The sequence below is a fragment of the Propithecus coquereli genome, unplaced genomic scaffold (assembly GCF_000956105.1).
Source record: "Propithecus coquereli isolate 6110/MARCELLA unplaced genomic scaffold, Pcoq_1.0 Scaffold137, whole genome shotgun sequence".
Classification (NCBI taxonomy): domain Eukaryota; kingdom Metazoa; phylum Chordata; class Mammalia; order Primates; family Indriidae; genus Propithecus; species Propithecus coquereli.
The window spans coordinates 7968406-7991707 of NW_012137969.1; the positions used below are offsets into that span (position 1 = coordinate 7968406).

At 53.8% G+C, this 23302-nt stretch overlaps 1 protein-coding gene across 1 annotated transcript; it reads right to left on the minus strand.

Moving 5' to 3' along the window:
• Positions 1-14591: 14591 nt before the first annotated feature.
• On the minus strand, positions 14592-15818 carry LOC105805944 (forkhead box protein L1). Its single transcript, XM_012638912.1, has 3 exons — positions 15712-15818; positions 15261-15429; positions 14592-15014 (listed from the first exon to the last, which is right to left on the minus strand). Exons 1-3 carry the CDS (start codon positions 15816-15818, stop codon positions 14592-14594), a joined length of 699 nt encoding a protein of 232 aa, XP_012494366.1.
• Positions 15819-23302: the final 7484 nt, after the last annotated feature.

Consider the following 23302-nt stretch of genomic DNA (forward strand, 5'->3'; position numbering starts at 1 on the left):
GTAATAAACATTTCAAGTAAATTATACTTTATCGAATTAAAAATTTGTCTTATCAAAATGCCATTAAGACAATGAATAGCCAAACATAGGCTGGGAGGAAAAAAATTGCAAAACATGTAGGACTTTATTAGGCGTCTGTAAAGAACTCCTGCAACTCAAATATAAGAAGATAAAAGCCCAATAAAAGAGGGCAAAGTCCTACTCAGCTGTGAAGAGGAACAGCCTAAGTTTACATCACAAACACGGTGAGTGTCAGAATATACTGAGGGAGGGAAGCCTTATGCCCCAAAGTAAATATTATATGAAATTCCAGAACGTACAAAACTCACCTGTGGAGGAAAACATCAGAGCAGAGCTTTCCTCGGGGTTGGGTTGACTGCCAAGGGCACGAGGGCACTTTCTGGAGTGATAGAAATGTTCTATATCTTCCTTCAGTTTGCGTCACCGACTGTATACATTCATGCAGACACATAATATCACACTTAAAATTTGCGTGTCTCACCCTAGGGAAATTTTACATAAAAAATAAAACAACGTTGTAAACAAATATTGAACTCTAGTTAATTATATACACGCTGAAGTATTTAGGGGTTGAGTGTACTGGTAAGTGCAACTCTCTGAAATTCATAAAAAATTAGGTGGAATCATGAACAGATGAAGGAATAGTCATGTGTTAAAGCAGCAGTCCCCAACCTTCTTGGCACCAGGGGCCCGTTTCATGGAAGACAATGTTTCGTTCGGGAGGTGGGGGTTGGGGAGGGGGCAGAGGTGGAGGCGGAGCTCAGGCGGTGATGCGAGTGATGGGGAGCAGCTGTAAATACAGATGAGGCTTCCCTGGCCTTCCTGCCGCTCACCTCCTGACATGCCCCCCCACCCTGCCCTGTCCCTGATTCCTGTTCCACAAAAGATAATTTTTCCCCAAACCAGAGAGGCGACAGAGCTCTGCTGCCCAGTCCCTGACAGTCCATGGCGGTCCATGGCCCAAGTGTTGGGGACCACAGTGTTAAAGCAAATATAGCAAATTGGTAACAGTTATAGAACCCAAATGTGGGTATACAGGTGTTCACTGCACAACAATTTGTGTTTAAATTTTTCATAATATAATGTCGGGGGGAAATGCCCAGAGACGAAAGTGGTCAGGACTGACCAGTGGATGGACAGCGGAGTCCAAACAGCCACAGTATAGCCAGCAGATGTGGGGTGTCTCTTTGGAACCAAGACAAGGAAGGGGAGACATGTTTTCAGGCTAGGAGATATTACCACTAACAGAAAGAACTACTTAGAGATTTAATTCGGAAAGAAGCAAATTCATCCCAGAAGGAAGGAGTGAGATGCAGGAACAGAGGATGAGTGAAGAAAATGGCAAACATCTGGAAAAATCTATGCAGGTATTGTCTCTATAAAACAACAGAAAGAGCAGTGAGTGATCTGGGGCTTGTAAGAACGAGCTGCAACTTGCATTAGTCACGATACTTGGCTGCAAGCACTACATCTACTCCAGCTAAGTGTACGCAGAAAGCGCTTACTTAACAAATGATGGAGCAATCAGACTCTTGAATCTGCATGGCCAGAACAAAGCCCAGGCACGACATGGGGCTTCTCCACGGGCCTCCCTCTGGCTCCTGCTTGGCACCCGCCGTGTGGGGACAGTGTCTCTCAGCAGGACACGCCAGCATTTCGAGGAGGACAATTCCTCCTTGTGCAGGGTGGTCTCATTCCCTGCTGAATGTCTGGCACCCCCAGTCCACACCAACACTTGTCGATACACTCCCAAGTCACCACGACAATCAAAATATAAGGACCATACATTCCCGGGGCCCCCCGTGGGACGGGGTGGTGCCATCTTTGGTTGAGAACCACCCCACAGAAGTTCTGCCACGACGTCCCCAAGAACTGGATTCCTTAACACCGTGGTTGCCAGAGGCAAATTCCTCTACACTCAGCTAGACTCACACTGATCACTTACAAATCCAGTTACCGAACGGGTGCACCTGCCCTGTGGGGCGCCTGGGTCACACGCCCTCGCCTAGCCGGAGAGGAGGTTGGAGAGGTTGTCTCCACGTCTTCTACAGAGTCAGAAACCACGTGTGTGTGACTGGGAGGAGATGTTCAGAGGCGCTGTGTGTCTCAGCGTGTGACGAGGGTTCACCGCCGCCTCCCTTGGATGCCCAACAGTAACAAAGCAACTTACACTCGGAGGCGACCGCATGTGCTGTCCCTTCCATTCTTCTGCTCGTTCAGTCACGACCCATGTTGACAACCAGTGCCCTAAAATGTAGAGGTTGAACCCGCCACACGGCCCAGGTCGGGTCTCTCCATCTTGGCACTGTGGACGCTACTGGCATCTGGAGCCAGGTAATGCCTTGAGGTGCGGATGGCAGCTGTTTGCCCGCATGCTCGCCCTGCCCTCACTGGGCACCAGTAGCAGCCCCCTCAGTGGACACAACCAAAAATGTATCCAGACTTGGCCACGTGTGCCCTGGAGGGTCACCCCCAGCTGTGTGAGACAGCTGGGGACAGGAAGGAAAACTCGCACGTGGAGATGGCTGTGCGGCCCCTCAGGGCAGATGACACCCCTTGTCCCAGTTGTGAGCAGGGGAGAGGCGTTTCCTCAGCCACTATACGTTTTGCATTCCCGTTGTCCTCAGGGATTTGGGTTCTTTTCTTCCCAGAGAGTCTGAGGGCTTGCGGGCACAATTTTGTGGAGAAGGCCCCAGGACATTGGCTTCACCCACGCTGCCCACTGCTCCGCACCTCCCTCAGTAAACAAGACCCGAGCCTGCGCTGTCCGCACCCGCACGCGGAAACCAAAATGGACGCACGGAAGCTGAGCTTCTGAGTCCATCTTGCCGGACCTTTGGTAAGTGCATTCATCTTTTAAAATGTTTGTTGAGTTTCCCTGTGGTACTTTGGTTCCGAATTTGGTGGAATTCCGGCCCCAACCTTAAGAATTTTAATCCTAAGGTTGGGTCACTGATGTTTTAATGAAGACAGACGCTTTAAATCACTGATGCGGAGGCTTTCTCCTTTCCCGCTGCGTTTGGTGGAGGCTGGAACGTTCCTGCGAAGCGCCGCCCTCGCTGCCTCCTGAAAGTTTCACGGTGTCATTGCCTTTTAGACCAAATACCTTATAATTTCCACTTCGATTTCTCCCTCGAATCACAGACTATTTATGAGTGTATCGTTTAAATTTTCAGCAGTTGGGGTTTCTAATTATCTTTTTGTGATTAATTCTTAGATTATTCTAAGAGCCCACACTTTGATTGCAACCTTTTAACATTTGTTGAGGATTTTAGTGTGCCCAAGTATGGTCAATTTGGTAAATGCTCTGTGTGAACCTGGAAAGAACGTGCCTGTGTTCTGGGGTCCTGGGTGGTACCTGAGTCGGTTCATCGTGTTGTGAGATCCACACTGACCTCTGCCTGCCCGTTTCATCTGCTGTAGAGGGACACAGATTAAAATCTCAGCCCCAGTTATTGTGGATTTGTCTATTTTCTCATTCTGACAGTTTTGCTTTATATATTTGGAAGCCGCAGACAGATTTAGGATTTACCATTATAAAATGTCCCTCTTTAGAAAAGTTTTTGCTGTCATATCTGTTTTGTACAGTGACATGGCCACACCGACGTTCCATTGGCCAGTGTTTTTATGGTGTATTTTTCTGTTTTTACTTTTAGACTTTTTGTGTCCTTAGAGTTAAAATGTATCTCTCGTAAGTGGTGTTTTGTTGTTTTTTCTTAACCTAGTCTGACGACAAGCTGGTTCTTAGCATCTGTTTACGTCTAATGTGATTTATAGCAATCATCCCACCGTTTGTTCTCCTTTTTGCCTATTTGGTTTTTGTTCCTTTTTTTCTTCCTTCCTTGCCTTCCTTTGAATGGATCCGATGTTTATTTACATTTTCCTTCAATTACTTGCTGGTTACACATTCCCTTGACTTACGGTCTAATACAATCGTTGCCGTTACGACCGTTCATAATTGTTGTATTTATATCGCTGCGATCTCGGAACCTTTGGCTTCTGCCCGCTCTGCCTTTTGCGTTGTTGGTTTCTTGCACTTTATTTCCACGTATGGTTTAAACTCCACAAGACACAGTGATTGTTGTTTTGTACCGTCAGTATTCACTTGCATTTACCCCAAAGTACAGGGTGCCGCGTGGACGGTCTTGGCCCCGCAACGGTTGCAGCGGTGGAGCTGGGGCTGCCACGTGGAGCTGTGTCCCGAGGAGGCCACGTGAGCCCTTGGGGATGATCTGGGCTGGGGCGCTTTCTGTGGGAGCATTTGGAAAGTCCTCGTGGCAGTTTTTGGTGCATCCTGGTGCACACCAACGCCTGCCCACTCGGACTGGGGTACCAGGCCTTAAGATTCACGCCCTCAGAACGCTCGAGAGGCGTCCGAGCTGGTGTCCCCTGGACACCGAGAGGCGTCCCCCAGAGCAGGGGGATGATCAGTCCTGATGCGACTGTGGACACATAAACCAACAAGCAACGTGACTTCTCTGCAGCCTGCCCGGTTCCCTGAGCGCAGGCAACCAGGCATGCCCACCCCCCAATTACATCTCAATCAGCGCTAAAAGGCACCTGACATTTCCCTTTGATTTATGTATTAACCTTTACATCCCGCGCAGGCAGGCACTGATTGCTCTCGTCGGCTGCGCACCGGCTTCTCCACGCTCTTCTCGGCGTCCCCAGCTGGGTGCAACCTTGAGCACAGAGCCTGCGTGTGGGGATCCTGGGTGGGCCACAAAGGCCAAGGCCGTGTCCCCACCGTCCCCACACCTCCACTGGGGGGAAGCGTCTGGGGAGATGGGGGAGCCACAGGTTGCATGGCTTCCTACACGAGTTTCTTGGCACAAAAGGGGTTGAAAAGGGCGGTGGCTGCCCAGGTTGCTTTGGTGTGAGAAGCTGTGAGGTCAGCAGGTGTCAGACCCCATGTTCCTGTGGATGATAGCCGGAAGCACTGTCCCCAGGGATCCCATCCCATGTCTGCACCCCTCCCACTGCCACCTGCCAGGTCCCCACACCCATGCACCCACAGAAACCCACACCCCACACGCTCGTGTGCACACCCACAGCCCCATGTGCATGCTCGCACGAGCACATGCACACACTGCCCATGCATGCTCACACACACTCTCACACTCGTGCACACTCACCCAGGGACACACCGACAAGCTTGCACACCCGGCGGACAAGCACACATGGGCCCTATGCACCCCCTGTGCTCACACGCACACAGATTGGATGGAGGAGATGCCTCAGGCCCCGCTTCTACTTGCAACTGTGCAGAGCACTAGGACTTGAAATCGCACCTGGCCAGAGGTGGCCGGTCACTGCAGACAGACTCCAGGCACTGGCGGGGTTGGACAGTGAGTACAAGTTAAGGGCGGGTGTGCTGGGGGCCCGGGTGTCATGCAGGGGTGTGTAGGCTGAACTGGGCGTCAACACAGAACCTGGGGAGAACCTGCCCGTGTGTCAGACTCCCCAGGTGATGCTCATATGGTGGCTCACAGGCCACACTCACACGCCGGGTCCCGGCCTGTGCTATAGCACTGTACAAAGGCCCTTTAGCTGATGAGTCTGTTTCTTCAGCCTTGATCCCACCATTTTTCTCAGGCTAAAGCCTTTATCCCCCATTGCTAAGCAAATATTGAGTTGCTTTTATACAAGTCAGGAATCCTTCCATTGGGCTTGTCAGACTCTCTTGTCAAACTGCCTTAAGTCCAATCAAGGATAAGCAGCTTCAGGCCTGGCTGGATCTGGGCGCTGTAATTGTGCCATCAGGGATCTGTCTCTCCCTGCTTTCAGCTCTGCTTTCTGCTGTGTGGTTAGTCCTCTGACAGGCTTTCCCAGGCCCCGGATGGTGCCCACGGTCTCAGACCACATGCCACCAAATGGTACACACCCCTTTCCCGGGGTTCAGGCGAGGACCCAGAGCTGGGGTCTGTTCCCTTACTCTTGAATCACGTGACCACTCTGTGGTGATGTCTGGGTCATGTGCCCACTCAGGGACGGGTGGGCCAGCCCCACCTCACCAGGACGGGGCTCGGTGGGGGGCTCCTCCAAGCAGAGGGTCTGTCTCCACACGGAACCCTCCATCACACACTCCCTGGAGGGCCCCAGGGCCCCGGCACGGCAGGACCAAATGAAAGTCTCCCTTAGTGCCGTTGAAGCAAGTGGCGTGGAGAAGGCAACTCCAGAGCCAACGAGGAGAAGCCACGGAGAAACAACAGAAGTCCCAAAGCAGCTGGCACGGGGGTCGGGCTCCAGATGCAACTGTTCCCCCCCACAGACCGGCCAGGGGCATGAGAAGGGCAGTGCTGAGTCCCCAGGGATGGGTGGCTGGGGGGCCAGAGCAAGTCTGCATGTGGCTCAGGGCCAACCCTGCCGAGCCCTAAGCCCCCCGCCGGAAAAAGGGCCCAAAACCAACCCCCAACCCGCTCCGCAGAACTGTGGTGAAAGTGCATCGGGCGCTGTGGGTGGTGCCTGCGAGGCTGCGGCTTCTGGAAGCAGATGGGGTCCCTGGGTTTGGGGCCGGGATTGTGGGCCCCCCAGAGTGCTGGTCCTGGAGGACAGGTTGGGGCACAGGGCAGGTCTCCCCGGGCAGCCCCGCTAGGACCAGCTCACGGGCAGGGAGAGGCGGGTTCCAGGCCTAGCTGGGCAGGCACTTTCGGGAGTGCTGGGCTCCCCAGGCCTGGCCCAGCCCCAGCCTCGGGTCTGCCCACCCACTGGACCCAGACCACCCCCCTGGAGAGGAGGCGCCCACGCCTCTTTGGGAAGTGGGAAGTTTGAGGTCCCAGGACTGCAGCATCTGCCTCTGTGTTGACAGGGACACATCGAGCTGGAGTTTCCCGGCCAACATCTGGCCGAGTCAGTTAATCTAAACAGAAAGCAGTGGGGAAAACTACTCCCAGCTTTTCAGAAACTCCAGGCACATGGGGCTCCTTGTCCTCGTGTCTGGGACAGTGACCCACACGTGTGACTGCTTGGGAGCCCCCAGGTCTCACAGCAGGTCCCAGCACCTACTAGGTGGGGCTATTGTAGGCCAGGGGATTACAGGAGTCAGGGGCTCGGGGTCCTGGGGTCTCCCACCTCCCTCGGGTGCGTGAGGGCAGGGACTCTGGAACTAGCACGGCTGGTGCAAATCCTCTCCCACCTGGAGCAGGATGGCCCTGGGAAGGCCTCCTGCCTCAGTTTCCTCTTGTGTAACGTGGGGTGAAGATGAGGTGTCCCTGTTCCATGTGGTTGCTGCATCACTGCCACGTCTGAGAGTGTGTGCCCAGATAGCACTGCTCTGCCCGGGGGCGTCGGGGTCCAGACACAGGATGTTTTGCACCAGGGCTGGAAAACCAAAGGGGCTTTTACGAGGCTGCGAAGATGAAACCGTCATTGCCTGGAGAGGAAGCGCATGTGCGAGGGCGTGGAAGCGTGACAGTGGCAGGCTGACGGAGCCAGCGGCCTGACTTCAGAGGGACCGTTTCCTCCCCAAGCTGCAGATGGACTAGGTGAACACACTCACTCTGCCAAGCACACGTGCGTGCATTTCACACACCGTATGTCCTACATGCACACATGTGTATGGTGTACACACAGCATGTATGCTTGTGCATGTGTGCGGATGTGTGTTTGTGCACATGCCTGTGTATGCATGTGCATACATGTGTGCACAGGTGTGTGTTTACATGCCCACGTGATGTTCTGTCTCTGCATTTCAGGCCTGTGAGTGCAGGTCCCGTGGCTGGCAGGGCACATTTGCACTTGGACAACCGCAGGCGGCAAAGGTGCTTCTGCACACCAGGGAGGGGCCTTGCTGGCCCCAGGTACGTGCTTGGAAGGGAGAACTGGGTGAAATAAACCATTTTCGCCTCCTCTGTCTGGAAACAACCTGGGGTAGGAATCTGAAGGGCTAGATTCGAACCTGAGTTTGGCCACTTTGAAACTGTGGTCCATCTCTAAGCCTCAGTTTCCACATTCGTCAGAGGAGGGTGTTGTCAGCTCGGTAGCCTCCCAGGGTGCTAAGGTGGTGGCTGTAGTAAGACACCATAGAAAGTCCTTCCCCTCCTGTGGGGTGTGGCACAGAGAGCATCCGCTGGCCTGGGTCATTCTGGCTTTTGCTGCCTTAATGCACCTTCCCTGGGTGGGAGAGACAAAGGCTTTGCATGGAGCACATAACAAAACTTCCTCAAGTCCCTGTCTTGGAGGGTGGCACCTGTCTCCACTCCCCACCCCCGGATACACCAGCCCTCCTGCCTCTGGCCAAGGGAGCCCGTCTTCCCTCATGGCATCCACAGCCCATGAAAGGATGTTAGACAATTAATTACACGAATGAATACAGATATCCTGAACCATCTGGACCTAAATCAATAGTGCTAAATGTTTTAAGAGAGCTGGCCCAACCCCACTTCTTCTTACCCCAAACTCAGGGACAAATAATGGAATGTCTTGTTATCTGACCTCGCTCTACAAACTCTATCGAACTCAGGAACTGAGGAGATTTGGAGGGTGAGGCCGGAGGATTAGCAATTGTGAATTCTAGGTTGGAAAAGAAAGAACACTCGCTTGTTGGGGGCATGGAAGGACATATTGGCCAACCCCAAAGGATGAGACAGGCTGGCTTGGTGAGCACACGGCTGATAAAATTGGTTGCAGCAAACACCTAACAGTTTCCTGGGTGCCTGGCACATGGCGGGTGCCTGGCACGTGGCAGGTGCCAGGGAGGGTGCGGGCAGGGGTCTTGGCTGGGTGCAGCCACTCCCTGTGGAGCCCCCGTGGGTTGGGGAATGCTCTGTGGCTGCTCTGTAGCCTGCGTCCAACGCAGAGTGCAGGGGGAAGTTGAGTGAAGTTCAAATGTTCCCACTCAATTTCCTTTTCTTTTTAAAAATGGCATAGCTGTGTGACCTCTCTTTGTTTATTATAAATCTAATACTGCAAGTTTCAGTTCAGTGAACTCACATCTTATTTGGAATCTAGGTCTAAAGTCGCCTAAAGCTGGTGGAAATGTAATTGTACAAAAGCAGACGAGGTCTGTTAATTTGTAATCGACAGCAGCGTGGCCTGACAAGCTTCGCCTTTGGTTCTGAGCGCCCGTCTCTCCAACGCAAAGCGCTCAGACCAGGCGCATTTACATAAGATGAACTTGGTATTTTTCACAGGATGGAAACATGTAATTTTGCAAATGTTTATGGATTGTTAATTTGGCTGAATAGCAAACTCGAATTACAGGTAACAGGCTGTGTGCACTTTTCCTGTTCCTGGGTTTCTCTTGAAGCAATTACTGCGAGGGCCGCACACCAGGCCCATCTTGGCGGGGGATGGGGCAGTGGGCACGCCAACCCCTGGCCAGGAGGCAGGCCCCGGCCCGCCTTGCAGCCGCAGGGGAAGTTAGGCCCCAGGCAGGTCACAGCCTTCCGGATTCCAGATCCCTGGAGCCAGAATATTCCTGCCGTCCCGGACATGTGCTCGGGAGTCAGACAGAGGCCCCAGCTGGGGATGGAGGAGGTTGGGCCTGGGAGACCCATCTGGGCCTCTGCTTCCTCACCCGTGTGAGGGAGCCCTGGGGTTTGCCACCTGCCTGTGACCTGGCGGTTGTGAGAACCCTCATCCTTTGCTTTGCTCATTAGCTCTGTGCCTCCTCCCAAGGACTGAATCTCTGGGGACGTGGGAGCGGCCAGTTCCCAGCGTCCTGCCCTGAGCCTACCGCCCACAGCCCACACTCAGTCCCCACCAGTGGCCCTGTGGGTCCCTCTGGACAATCCACTGACAGATGTGGTCGGCCCTGACTCAGGTCCCACAGCACACTGACCTCTGTGCCTCCCTGTGCGCCCGAGACATCACGCTCCAGACCCGATGGTGCTGGAGAGACGACGTTCTCAGGACGCTGCCTGGCACACCAAAGCCCTCAGCAAACACCTGCTCTGTTGCCCTCAGGAGCTGGGCAGGGCCAGGAATGGGGGGCAAAGACGGACCCCGGTGTCATACCTTCCCAGGAGCCGGGTGATGGTGTTCATTTGGGGGTGTGAGGGTGAGAGAGCTGCTGCGTCCCCGTGGGACAGGCGAGCCACAGCCCCAGATAGGGCCCATCCCTGGCAGAGCCTGTGATGCTCATTTTCAATTTCATACTTCTGGGGAGAAACAGGCCTGTTTTGGCTCCTGGTGTGGAAGGTTTATGCAGATTCCAGGGTCCTTGGCATCAAAATAAACTTTGTTGTGTTTGGTCCTGGCCCTGGGGCAGGTAGGGTGCAGAGGTTAGAATCAGGGGTCAGAAGGAGCCCAGCCCAGACTCCCTGCAGACTCACAGCCCAGGAGGTTCCCAAACCAGCTCCCGACCATGGAGGAAACTGAGGCAGAGAGGGGCGTGGAGGCTGGTGACCACGCAAAGGAGAGCCACTGAAGAAGAGAGACTCACAAATCCGGGCAGCAGACACCTGGGCCTGTGTCTTTCTGTCTCAGTCCTAGCTCGAGGCTCACCTTGGGGCCGCCTGAGAAAGTCCCCCTCCCATGGCCTGCCTATGGGATGAAAGGTGCCACGAGGAAGCCAGCAAGGCCCAAGGACAGACACGGTCCCAGGGAGAGACACAGGGAGGTCTGGGGCTGCCTCCAGGGAGGGAGGTGCCCAGAGAACTGCCCCACCGGAGCTCTGTGGAGAGCGTTTCCAGGGTGAGACTTGCTTGGTCCCACTCCAGGGAGTCAGTCTTGGGCCGGGCAGAGTGGAGAGCAGGGGCTGAGACGGGGACACAGGAGGAGCGCACGGGAAGAGCCCCAGGCCCCAGGGGCAGGTGACCTGTCCAAGGACGCACAGCTGCCAGGCTCCTGCCTGGGCTCCTCCCTCCCCAGGGAGACCTGGGCCACCGCAGGCTCCAGGGCCACTCTGGGACAGTGGCCTGGCTGAGTAGTCTCGAGGCGTGGGTGCAACTGCAGACACCCTCCCCCCAGCATCAGGCACCCACTCGCAGATGCATCTGGATCTGGGCTCCCCACACTCAGTTTCGTGGGCATGGATGGCACCAGGTAGGGAGACAGGCTTGGGGACAGCAGGAATGGGGTGGTGTCAGGAAGACAGCCAGTGCACAGGCAGTGTGAACCCAGGCCCAGTGCCCAGACCACGGGAGGTGACTCTGCAGCTGGGCCCCGCAGGGACTGACAGACCAGGAGGAGCTGCGATGATGGCTAAGGCAGCAGCTGGGCCCCACAGGGGCTGACAGACCAGGGGGACAGTGACGACGGCTAAGGCAGCAGCTGTATTTCAAATACTGAAGCAATGGCCTGGGGGGCGGTGGGGGCCTGGCCACTTCTTTCGTGCATTGCTACCTGTCTGCAGCCCCCCAGCCACACTGGCCTTCTGGTCTATTCTGCAGGATCCCAGCTCCTTCTACTATCTGGCCGACCCTCAGGGCTGGGGCTTGTAGGCAGCCAGCTGACCTGTGCACCCACCAGGGCTGTCCTCTGTCTCAGCGCAGCCACGTGCACACTGAGACTTCCTTTATTTCCCGGATATGTGCTGGCTGCAGCCTGTGCCCGGCACGGGGCACACAAACATCTGACAAATGAACATGCGAACAGCCCCCAGCCTGCCCAGTAAAGAAAGGAAGCACTCTGAAGGGAAACGAGGCTTTTCTGTCTTCTGCCCAGGAGGCAGACCAGGGGCCGATAGACAGCAGCTTCCCAGGGTCTTGTTTCAGCTTGGCCTGGAGAGCAGGCGTCAGCCATGGGGTCCTTTCTGGAGAGGCGCAGAGATGCCCCAGCCCGCAGGGAGATGCTCTCAGCAGCGGGGAGGGGGCAGCATCTGGGGTGGATTTGCACTCTCGGACATGGCCATGGCCATGCTCTCAAATCCCCACTCTTGCCCCTCCACCGAGGGAAGGGATTCTCCATCCTCCTGCAGGAAGCTGTTGCCTCACTCCTGTGGCACCCAGTGGGGGCCACTTGGTCCAGTGGCAGTGAGGGGGGATGCCCTCAGTCTCCCGGTGGCCTGGGAAGAGGAGCTCAGGGCCCGCCACAGCCCAGCCTGGGAACTTCAGTCCCAGGACAGTAATTTGCACACACAGCCTTCCTGAGCAGCGCTCTGCAGCGCCTCCCAACTTCACCGATGGAAACCTGGTGATCCATAACCCGTGTGTGGCAGACGCCTGCTCGGGGGTAATGTGGTGGTAATGTACATATCGATGATCAATCAGCAGATTTGCAAGAGAGGCATAAAGTATTTAATTATAATTGTGTTGGGCAAGTCTGCGTGGTGGCGGCGACATTTGAATAGGTCACAGCCAGCCCTCACCCCGGTGATGTTGTTGGTATTAAATGCCATTCACTCTAAGGGCTGGGAACCTTTCTGAAGTTGCAGGATGTCACACACTGGCAAATTGAAAATGTCCCTTTGCTTTTAAAAACATGATTGATATCCTTTGCAAAACAAACGCTACACCTCACGGTGCACAGATTTCGCTCAGTGCCACCCTGGCCTCGCCAGCTGCTGCGTCGGCGCTTGGCCCTGGATGTGTGTGCAGAGGGGAAGTGCCACAAAGAACGTGCTTCGCTTTCAGGCTGAGGCCTCCAAACTGTCCTGCTGAAGGCAAAGGGTTTTTGGTTCCAAATCAGACTTTTCTAATCAGAACAAAATGCAGGAATAAAGCTAGAACCCAAAAGATAAAACATACATTTTATTTGCTCAGTTGGTAGCAGAAAAATATATCTTCGGATACTCTATAAGCCACATACTTGTGTGTAAGACCATCTGCATCTTACCATCTAAATTATATCCAGTATAATTTAAATTGATGCTTTTAGCACAACCAGCAAAGGGATATAAATAACAGGAATGCAGACAGACACATGACACACACCCACGATACACATACACACGCACCCGCATGCACACGGCCACGGTGACAGCCTGGACAAGCCAGCCCACCTGAGCCACACACCCGGGCTGCAAGTCCCTAGTCCATAAAATGAGCATGAGAGCAACACGCCCATCTCCTAGGACCCGTGTGTGGCCAGGGAGGCAGCGCCTGTCCTGGGACTCAGCTCTGTGCCCGGCAAGCGGTAGGAGCCCCACGGGCTTTGGCTGTTTGAGCAAAGAGTTCTGGAAACAAGCACCTGGCATTTGCAAAGGAGAGTTGTCTACAATGCAGGCTCATTTCTGCCTTCGAGAAAGGGCATTTGAGGCTGGGCTCCCTGTCCTCCTGCCAGGCCGAGGCTGCGGTCGGCAGGTCCTGGTGTGAGTGGCACGTAACGGAGCCGGAGGCCAGGCTCTTCACTGCATTTGCCAGGAACGGCTTTCTTCCCTCTTCTCAAAACAATTAAGAGGACACATCGAGTCTCTATTTACAGGGTAGGTGGGTGAAGGAGTACTTGGCTTTAACAAAATATCAAGCCTTCTGAACAGAAGTGGAGCCAGGGCTAAGCGTGTCTTTTGCATGATTCAGGCCTGTCTAGCAGCCTGCCTGCCTTCATGGACTCCTGCCCTCGTTTTTAAGACAGTCTGATAAAACACAACTATTTCATTCCCAATCGAGACAGCCAGCCTTCTTGGGTGTGCTTCTGCCGTTCACAAAATAAGCCAATCGTTGTCACCTAGTGAATCAGATTAGGTATAATAGATACTAATGTTCAAATTAAGTCATGGAAAGCAATTAACTCTGCAAAAATGGGCTGGTGAGAAACGATAAGGTTGGTCAAATAGTTTCACTGTGTATAATTGTGTTTTTTAAAATGCCCATCTCTACACAGTAATTAAATCATTTACATTTCAAATGGAGTGTACCCACCTCGGATGCTTGTGATCGCACACGTCCTTAATTGGACACCTCACAGTGTAGCGGGGGTTTTATCAACAGCCTGCTCTTGGGCAGGCTCAGAAACCTGCTACATGGAAGGTGCCGGAGTAGGGGCTCCCTCCCTGCTCAGAAGAGTCAAGGGAACTGGGCTTGCCCCAAGGATCGCCCCCCAATCCAGGCCCCTCCCTCGCACCCTTCCTTCCTTCTTTCCTGTATAAAAAGTACAAGGGATTCCTAAACCATCATCAAAATACTCTGCCAACAGCACAAGGAATATTTGTCAGTTCTGATCACATCATCTGTAACAGGGACACCGTCATGAACATTGGGGTAACTAATATTCACAGGATCAATTAGTATCAATCTTTACTGTGCGCACTTTATTAGTATTTTTAACTATAGGGAAGATGTTAACCAGCCTGATTGACAGTTTACTGAGCACGCTGGCAACTTTCGGGTTGTGCTGTCTACCAAGGACGTTCTTAAACCGCCAAGGAATTTTCATCACCTTGACTCTAGGGAATAGGACCCTAGGTTTCTATTCCGCAGAGCAGGATACTTGGTGGATCTCCAGCAACCCGTAAGTAAAACTGGAAGCCAGTAGGGCTTTCCCCGCAGGGAAGCTTTTTTCTGAGTGCACAAAGTCACAACCCCACAATACCTCTCCTAAGACAGACCTCTGCCTTTCCCTCCAACCCAGGCTGGTCTCTGCTGTGAGCCATCAGTCTGCGAAGAAGTGACAGCCGGTGGCAGCGCTCGGGCTTCCTGGCTCAGGGGAGGGTCTGGCGGGAAGACCCAGAATGGTTGTGCAACACCAGCTCACACTGTCCACAAGTGGAGGTTCACCTGCGGGGCCTGCAGCCAGGGGTGTCTGCCCTCAGGCGCCCAGAGACTGGGCCCCGGAGAGGGGCCGGGCGCCGAGAGGATGTAGTCAATGCTGAACTTGATGTCCCTGGGGTGCGCCTTCCCCGGGCTGGCCAGGCTGGCTGCAGATTCTTGGGGCCCGGCCACTCCCGCGCCGTCTGGGGCTGGGGACCCCCGCGCAGCAATCGGCTCGGAGGGACCCCCGGGCCCATCAGCGCCTCCTGCGCACGAACCCCGCAGCCCCTCCCGTTTGGGGCCGCGCCGCCGCCTCCTCCGCCGGTAGTTGCCGTTCTCGAAGAGGTCCAGCAGCGACTCGCAGCCGCCCGCGAACGTCCAGTAGTTGCCTTTGCCCTTCTCGTGGCCCTCGGTCCGCGGCACCTGCGTGGCGCGGTGGGGCTCAGCGGTGTGGCCCGTGCGCCCCACCCCGCCAGGTGCGCTCCCTCACCGGTCAGGTGGAGGCGCTCCGCTCGCCAAGGGCGGACTGCGCTGCTACCGCTGTGACACGCTGTGACATCCCTGCCGGTCCCCAACCCCAGGGACAACTCGGCCCAGGTGTCGCCGAGCTGGGGAGACGGGGCGGACGGGGGTAGTTCGGGGGCTGGGGCAGTGGGGCGGGGAGCTCACCTTGACGAAGCAGCTGTTGAGGGACAGGTTGTGGCGGATGGAGTTCTGCCAGGCGCGCTGGTTGGCGCGGTAATAGGGGAACTTGCGCATGATGAAGTCGTAGATGCCCGACAGGGTCACCCTGCCCGCTGGGCTCTGCTGAATGGCCATGGCGATCAAGGCAATGTAGCTGCGAACCGCCGCCGAGCCAGGGTGTCGGTGACCCCGCAGCACGCTGCTCGCGCTCCCACCCGGGCCCCAGCGGCTCTACCCCGCACCTGGAGCCCTCCCCGGGGAGGCTGAGAGAAACTTCCCACATTACCCCCCAAAGTGCCCACAAATGCGTCTTTTCTCTGAGCCCCGCCCGTCCCTCTGCCTTCCTCGGTCCCAGGCAGGTCCTGGCTACCTGAGCACCCTGCAGAGGAGGGTCGCTGTCCCCTAAAAAGCCCCTACCATTGACCCCTGCGGTCACCTGTATGCGGGTCGCGTGAGCCGCTTTTCCTCGTCGGAGCTGCCGGCAGGGTAGTCATCGGCATCGTAATTGAAGCAATTGTAGGGATACTGCGAGCTGTCAAACATCGCGATGCGCCGGGCACTCGCGGGTGCCACTGCTGCCGCTGCCGCCTCCTCCGCGCCGCCCGCCGGCCGCCAGCTCTGCGCAGAGGTCCAGGCAACGCGGGCCACAGCTTCTGCACTGCGGGTTGCTCTCGCCCGAGCGGGGAAGCCTGGGCTTCTGGGGTCCCCCGCCGCCCCCGCCCCGTTCTCTGGCGTCCAATCCCGGCACGGGGGAGGCCCCAGCCACTGGTAAAGCTACCGAGGGGAGCGGAGGGGGCTGTCTCAGCGACCCTCTGACCCGCTGCGGGAGGAGGGAGGAGGCGGCGCGCTGGGTGGTCTGAAGGCGGAATGGCCACCCGCTGCCTCCCGCTGCCTTCCCCGCCCTCATCTCAACCCCTGGGCTCTCTGGCTGTCCCTGTCCCCAGAGCTAGAGGTGGAGCTGCTCGCAGGTTCCCACACTGGTAGAAGTGGTTCTGGGACACAGTGGTTCTTCTCGGGTGCTCGGATCCCTGGGGCAGACACCTGGGCACTCGGCAGAGTGGGCAGCCAGGCCAGGGAGAGCCACCGTGGCATCCCCGCCCCCCCAACCTGGCCGGCCCCACCTCTTTCCACCCCAGAGTAATGGGGTCTGGGCAGAATCTTCAGCCTGTGGGCAACTCCATGCCCAGGTCACAGATCAGAGCTGGGCCAGGGGCCCAGGGTCCACATTTCCTCTGGCACCCTGTGCCCCCCCAACTCTCTCATGCCCAGAAGTGTGCCCCCTCCACAGGCCGAGGGCTCTGGGGCACGTGCACTGGCAGCCCTGCAGGGTGACGCCTCACCAGCAGGGTGGTGCCTTCGGCTCCAAGCTCTGGTTCCATGGTGGGTAGGTACATGCAGGAGAGAAGGGCAGCCAAGAGGTCAGGAACTTCGAGGACAAAGTAAAGAGATGGCCCTTTCACAGTGGACAGGCCACCAAATGGCATTTCCAGAAATTACCTGCAGAATTCTGACTGTGAGCCCTGCCTGCGAGTTTGCCAGAGGCCAGACAGCCTGGTGTACAGTTTTACTACAAAGTCCCTTTAAAGCGGCACCTTGAGCTCTGAAATGACCCATGCTCAGACCAGCCTGCGGGCCCCAGGAGTGCCTGGTGCTGGGGGGCCTGCAGACCTGGCTCAGTGTGGCCGGGGGTCCTCCTTGGAGGAGAAGCGTGGCACGCCCAGGCTCCCCCAGCCACAGGCACCATGCTTGGGGCACCATGGCTGCCTGGCTTCTGCTTGGGACCCTGAGTCACAGGAAGTCTCAAACACATTCAGTGAGCACGCATTGTCCTTGAAATCAGATACCAACACTCAAAATGCTGGCATGTGGAAATGTAAAATGCCACAGCCACTCTTAAACAGGTGGGCAGTTTCATCAAAAACTAAACATGTAACCACCATAAGACCCAGAAATTACACTCTTGGACATTTGTCCCAGAGGGTATCCCAGGTTACGTTCACATAAAAAGCTGTATATTCATGTTTAAAGCAGCTTTATTTGTAATAGTTCCAAACCGGGAACAACCGGGATGTCCTTCAGCAGGTGAGTGGTTAAATAAACCGTGGCACATCCATACTGTGGAACACTCCTCAGCAGTGAAAAGGAACAAGCCCTTGGTGCATGCGACACCTGGGTGAATCTCCACCTGAGTGAAAAATGTCAGTCTCAGAACGGTATGTACACAGCTCCACGTGTGACGGTCACGAGAGCTGAGGCAGAAGCTGCATCACCGTTCGTGACTGGGCTTTGGCCTCCTCAGGGTCAGAGGCCCAGTCACAGGAGAGAGGACAGAGGAGAGTGAGGCCACATTGAGGAGCGCAGGTGGGATGGGTGGCGCTGTGCAGCCACCTTAAGAACAGGCAGTCGCCACAGAGGGTGACAGGACTTGGCGGGGGCAGAGGGAAGAGGGGGAGAATAAGGAGAAGAACCAACGAGTCTCCCACTTGGAATGAGCCTGTGGACCAAAAACCGCAGGACACACAAGGAAACCTAATGCTACGAAAGATGGCCACCAAAATCAATGACTGGAGAAGGAATTCACTCCTGACAAAATGAATTTTGTAGAGCAGTTTGACAAAAACCCAATGGCTTAAAATAAGCGGTTGATTCCGTATCGGATGTTCGATTTACAGATACCTTCTCCCATTCTGGGAGTTTCTTTTCACATTCTCAGTGGTGTCCTTTGCTGTGGAAAAGTTCTTCATTTTGATGAAGTCCATTTTATCTGTTTTTTTCTTTTGTTGCCTGTACTTTGGTGTCATATACATGAAGTATGTGCCAAATCCAACATCATGAAGACTTTCCCTGATGTTTTTTCCTAAGAGTTATACCATTGAGCCACAAAAAGGCATGAAATTTTGATACATGCTTGAACACGAATGGACTTGAAAACGTCACACAGAGTGAGATGAGCCTGGCATAAAAGGACGGACACGGTGTGATTCCACTTACCTGAGGGCCCTAGAGCGGCCAGATCCACAGAGACAAGGTGGGAGAGAGGTTACCGGGGCTGGCAGGGGAAGGAGGCATTATTATTTCGTAGGTACGGAGCGTATGTTGGTGATGACGACAGTTGTGGGTGTGGACAGTGGCGATGCGTACACAGCATCGTGAACGTATTTAATGCCGCTGAACTGTGCACTTACAGGTGGTTAAAATGATAAATATTATGTATAGTTTACAACCACAAAAACAAAGAGTGCTGGGAATGTTTGAGGAGATAATTAAAGCATAATGTCCTCTTAAAACCAAAACAAGAAGAAATCAAGCAAGATCAGCGGACGTCGAAAGCTGCTGAGGACTCTGGCGTTGCTAAGGTGGGAGAGCGTCCCTGCTGTCCTTGCGGCAGTGGACACAGGGCGATCTGCACAACCTCAGCTGCTCCAGAACCGGAGAGAGAACCGAGGCCCCAAAGCAATGAACCCAACTCCAGGAAGGACAGGTGCCTCCATGGGGACGGGCGCTGAGCACCTGCACATGCCGCCGGCGAGGAGAATCGTGAGTGAATCGCAGAAGGCATGTGTGGCCAGGGGGAGTTCAGACCCCTGAGGGGGTAGGCGGCAGGGAATCTGCATGTGGGCTCCTCTCTGGGACCCCAGGATGCTCAGAAGAAAGAACAGGGCAGGTGAGAGACTGGGAAGCCTCCCCGCTTCCCTCCGGTAGGCCTGGGGAGGGACTTACAGCAGCTGCCAAGAAAGACCAACCGCACCTGGGGGGAGAGGGTGGGGACAGCCCCCTGCCCTGGGGAGATCCTCTGCAGCTGAGGGAGGGGAGGACCCTTGAGAGCCCCCCCACCCCTCGAAGAGACCCTAAGACCTAAGACCTAGGCTGAGCCAGAACCACAGGGGATACCCCAGACCTCCACCCCACCGGCTGCCCCTACCGCAACTCCAGCGCACGTCCTGTAACAGGTCGCAGCATCCCACTGCCTGGGGAGAGCTGCAAGCGGGGAGAGGGACCTGCCCAGGAGCAAAGGAAGGTCTGACATGAACCGCGGAGCAGACAGGGAGAGAAGCCTCTGACGCGCCAGCTTGCCCCCGAGTACCAGCGCAGCTGGGGGACTGCAGCCCATGTTGCCCTGAGAGGGGCAGGGGATGTAAACTAGCTCAGCCAGACAGGAATGACACCAGGGGCCCAGCAAACACAGGCTAGCTCCTCTCTGGACACAGATGCATTTATCTGTTCCTGCTGCCCTGTACAAGGTGTCCAGTTTTTAGCTCCAAACTTACAAGACACATATGTAAATAAAAACAACATACTGGGCCTGGCACGTGGCTCGTGCCTGTAATCCCAGCACTCTGGGAGGCCAAGGCGGGAGGATCACTTGAGCTGAGGAGTCGGAGGCTGCAGTGAGCTGTGATAATGCCACTGTACTGCAGCCTGGGTGACAGAGTCTCACTCTGTCTCAAAAAAAAAAAAACCCAAAACCAAAAACCAAGCAACAACAACAATAACAAAACCACACCGTTTATGGACAAAGCATTTAGCAGACCCAGACTCAGGTGTAAAACAAACGTGGAACTACCAGACAGGTAATAAAAATAACTACGACTAATGTGCTAACGGCTCCAGTGGACGAGGAGAGCAACGTGATAATCAGATTGGGGAACTTCAGCAGAGAAGTGGAAACTATGTCACAGTCTCAAATGTGACAAAGGAAGAACTAGGTGACCGGGATGAAGGTGGCTCCACGGGCAGCCTGGACATAGCAGAGAAACACCAGTGTGCTTGAGGGTCAGGCACTAGGACTTCACAAACTGAAATGGAGGCAGAAAGGAGAGGAAAGTGAGCAACTGCGGGCAGTGGGACGATGCTAAGTATGTAACAGACGTGTTAGAATCCAGGAGGGACGCAGGAGAGAACAGGGCAGGAGAAGTATTTGAAGAAACAACAGCCTAGAAATTTCCAAAGTCAATGAAAGACTCAAACCGCAGATCCAAGCTTGGAGAATGAGCAGTATAAACACACACACATCTGTACACAGCTGGCACTTGAGCAACACAGGTCTGAGCCATGCGGGTCCACTTACACACGGGTTTCCTCTGTCTCTGCCACCCCCGAGACAGCAAGACCAGCCCCTCCTCCTCCTCAGCCCATTCACGTGGAGATGGTGAGGATGAAGACCTTTATGATGATCTAGTTCCACTTAATGAATAGTAAATATATTCTCTCCACCGTACTATCTTAATTTATTTTAAGAATACAGTATATAAAACACATAACGTCCAAAATATCTGCTAATCAACTATTGGTGTTATTGGTAAGACTCCCAGTCAACAGTAGCTATTAGTAGGTGAATTTGGGGAGAGTCAAACATTCTATGTGGATTTTCAACTGAGCAGGGGTTGGTGTCCCTATCCCTGCGTTGTGCAAGTGTCAAATGTATATTTCATTCAGTAATCTCGGTCCCTGTACAAAAATTAACTCAAAATCGATTATAGACCTAAATGTAAAATTTAAACCTATAAAACTTCTAGAAGAAAACACAGGTGAATATCTTCACAATCTTTGGTTAGGCAAAGATTTCTTTGACATGACACCAAAACCATGATCTATAAAAGAAAAAATGGATTCATTGCACATTAAATTAAGAACATCTGCACTTCAAAAGACAAGAGAGGCCAGGCGCGGTGGCTCACGCCTGTAATCCTAGCTCTCTGGGAGGCCGAGGCGGACGGATTGTTTGAGCTCAGGAGTTTGAAACCAGCCTGAGCAAGAGCGAGACCCCGTCTCTACTAAAATTAGAAAGAAATTAATCGGACAACTAAAAATATATAGAAAAAATTAGGCGGGCATGGTGGCACATGCCTGTAGTCCCAGCTACTCGGGAGGCTGAGGCAGAAGGATTGCTTGAGCCCAGGAGTGTGAGGTTGCTGTGAGCTAGGATGACGCCACGGCACTCTAGCCCGGGCAACACAGTGAGACTCTGTCTCAAAAAAAAAAAAAAAAAAAAAAAAAGACGGGAGAATTAAAAAATAAGCTACAAATTAGGAGAAAATATTTGTAAAGCAAACAACTCAATTTTTAAGATGGAACTTCACCAGAGAAAATATATGGATGAAAATAAGCACATGAAAACACGCCCAACGTTGTCAGTCTTTAGGGAAACGTAAATTAAATTCCAGATGGGAGACATCCCTACATCTATTAGTATGGCTAAAAAGAAAAAAGCAAAAACTGTGATGGTTAATTTTATGTGTCGACTTGGCTGGGCCAAGTCCCCTCCACGTCTCTTGTTGAAATTTGACCCCCAGTGTTGGAGATGGGGCCCAGGGGAGGTGTTGGGGTCATGGCAGCAGATCCCTCATGAATGGCTTGGTGCCATCCTCGAAGCAGTGAGTGAGTCTCACTCTGTTAGGTGCCCGAGAGCTGGTTGTCACAAAGAGCCTGGGACCTCCTCCCTTTCCCCTCTCCCTCTCTCTTCCTCCCTCACCCTGTGATCTCTGCACACACCGCCTCCCCATCCCCTTCCACCATGAGTGGAAGCTCCCCGAAGCCCCCACCAGAAGCAGCTGCTGGCACCAGGCTTCTTGTACAGCCTGCAGAGCCGTGAGCCGAATGAACCTCGTTTCCTTACAGACTACCCAGCCTCAGGTGTTCCTTTATAGCAACACAAACAGACAAAGACACTGAATAATTCCACTTATATGACATTGTGGAAGATGAAACCATAGGAACAGAAAACACATCTGTAGTTGCCAGAGGCTGGGCGGAGACAAGCGTTGGGGGATGGAGCCGCCCTTGTCTTGGCTGTGACGTGACCACATGGCATGGGCACTCGTCAGAACCTGCTCAACTGTACACTGGGGGGCATGGATTTTACAGTGTCCAAGTTGTATCTTATTTAAAATACCCTTTGATGATGTTGGAGATGAAAAATAGTCATTACGTTGAACAAATTAGAGAAGATACTATTGAAGGTAAAATTAGGAAATTGGAATGTAAAACTGAAGAACACAGCACCAAGACCAGAGACGCAGACACTGGAGGAGCAGTTAAGGGACCAGAGGCCAGGCGGGGAGGCTGTGATGTGTCAGGGGACGACAGGGAAACAGTATTAGAGGGACTGACTGATGAGAATTTCTTAAAATTTGGAGGGAAACAAGGGCTCTCAGATCTGAAGTGGACTTGGGGATGGAGCAGAACTGATTAGATCCACCCACCGTCAGCATCCACGTCGGAGGAGGCTGCAGAAGAGACATCCGTCCTGAAACCATCAAATAGACCACAGACAGGTTTCCAATGGTACTAACATCAATCTCTAAAAAGGAGTAAATTTAGTTTATCAAACAGCATAATCTGTTCTTATAATCCAGAAAGAGACAGATCTTGGTGTTTTAAATCAGGTTCTTTACACAACAGCAGTGCTGGAGAACATTCCTGTGCAAAACGAGCCTTTTCTCTTTTAAAAATGTATGTTTCTGTTTTTGCGAGTAGGAAAGTTAGCAGTGAAGACCGGGCTTTGAGTTCATACTTTCACACCACACGTGTGCTCCAGCTGCTTGGAATGAAGGATAAACACCTGGAACGGTCACCGACAGCCTCTGAGGACCAGAGCCGTGAATGCCCAGCTGGGACAGAGAGCGGTGGCTGCCTCCAGGGAGGTGTCGTGGCCTGGGGACAGTCTTGGTCGCAGGAAGAAAGTCATCTGTGTGTCAGATGGCTCCAAAACTGGAGCCTCCACCTCTGAAGGGGAGTTGGAGAAACCCGGTGCACCCGCTGAGCCAGAAGCAGTTGCAGACCGGCACGTGGCTCACCCAGGAGAGGCACTGGCAGGTGCCATCTTTCCCTGTGTCTCTCCTAAGACAGGGCCAAGGACGGGAAGCCAGGGAAGGAAGGCGCTTTTGAAGTAGGGAACAAATGAACCTTAAAAAAAGATGGTGGAGAAGCAGCACACATTGTTTACTTATTTTGTTGAATGGAAAATACAGTTTGGGTAGTTAGAAAACCTTTCTAGCGAATTTTGGTTTCTTAGAGTTCTGAAACAT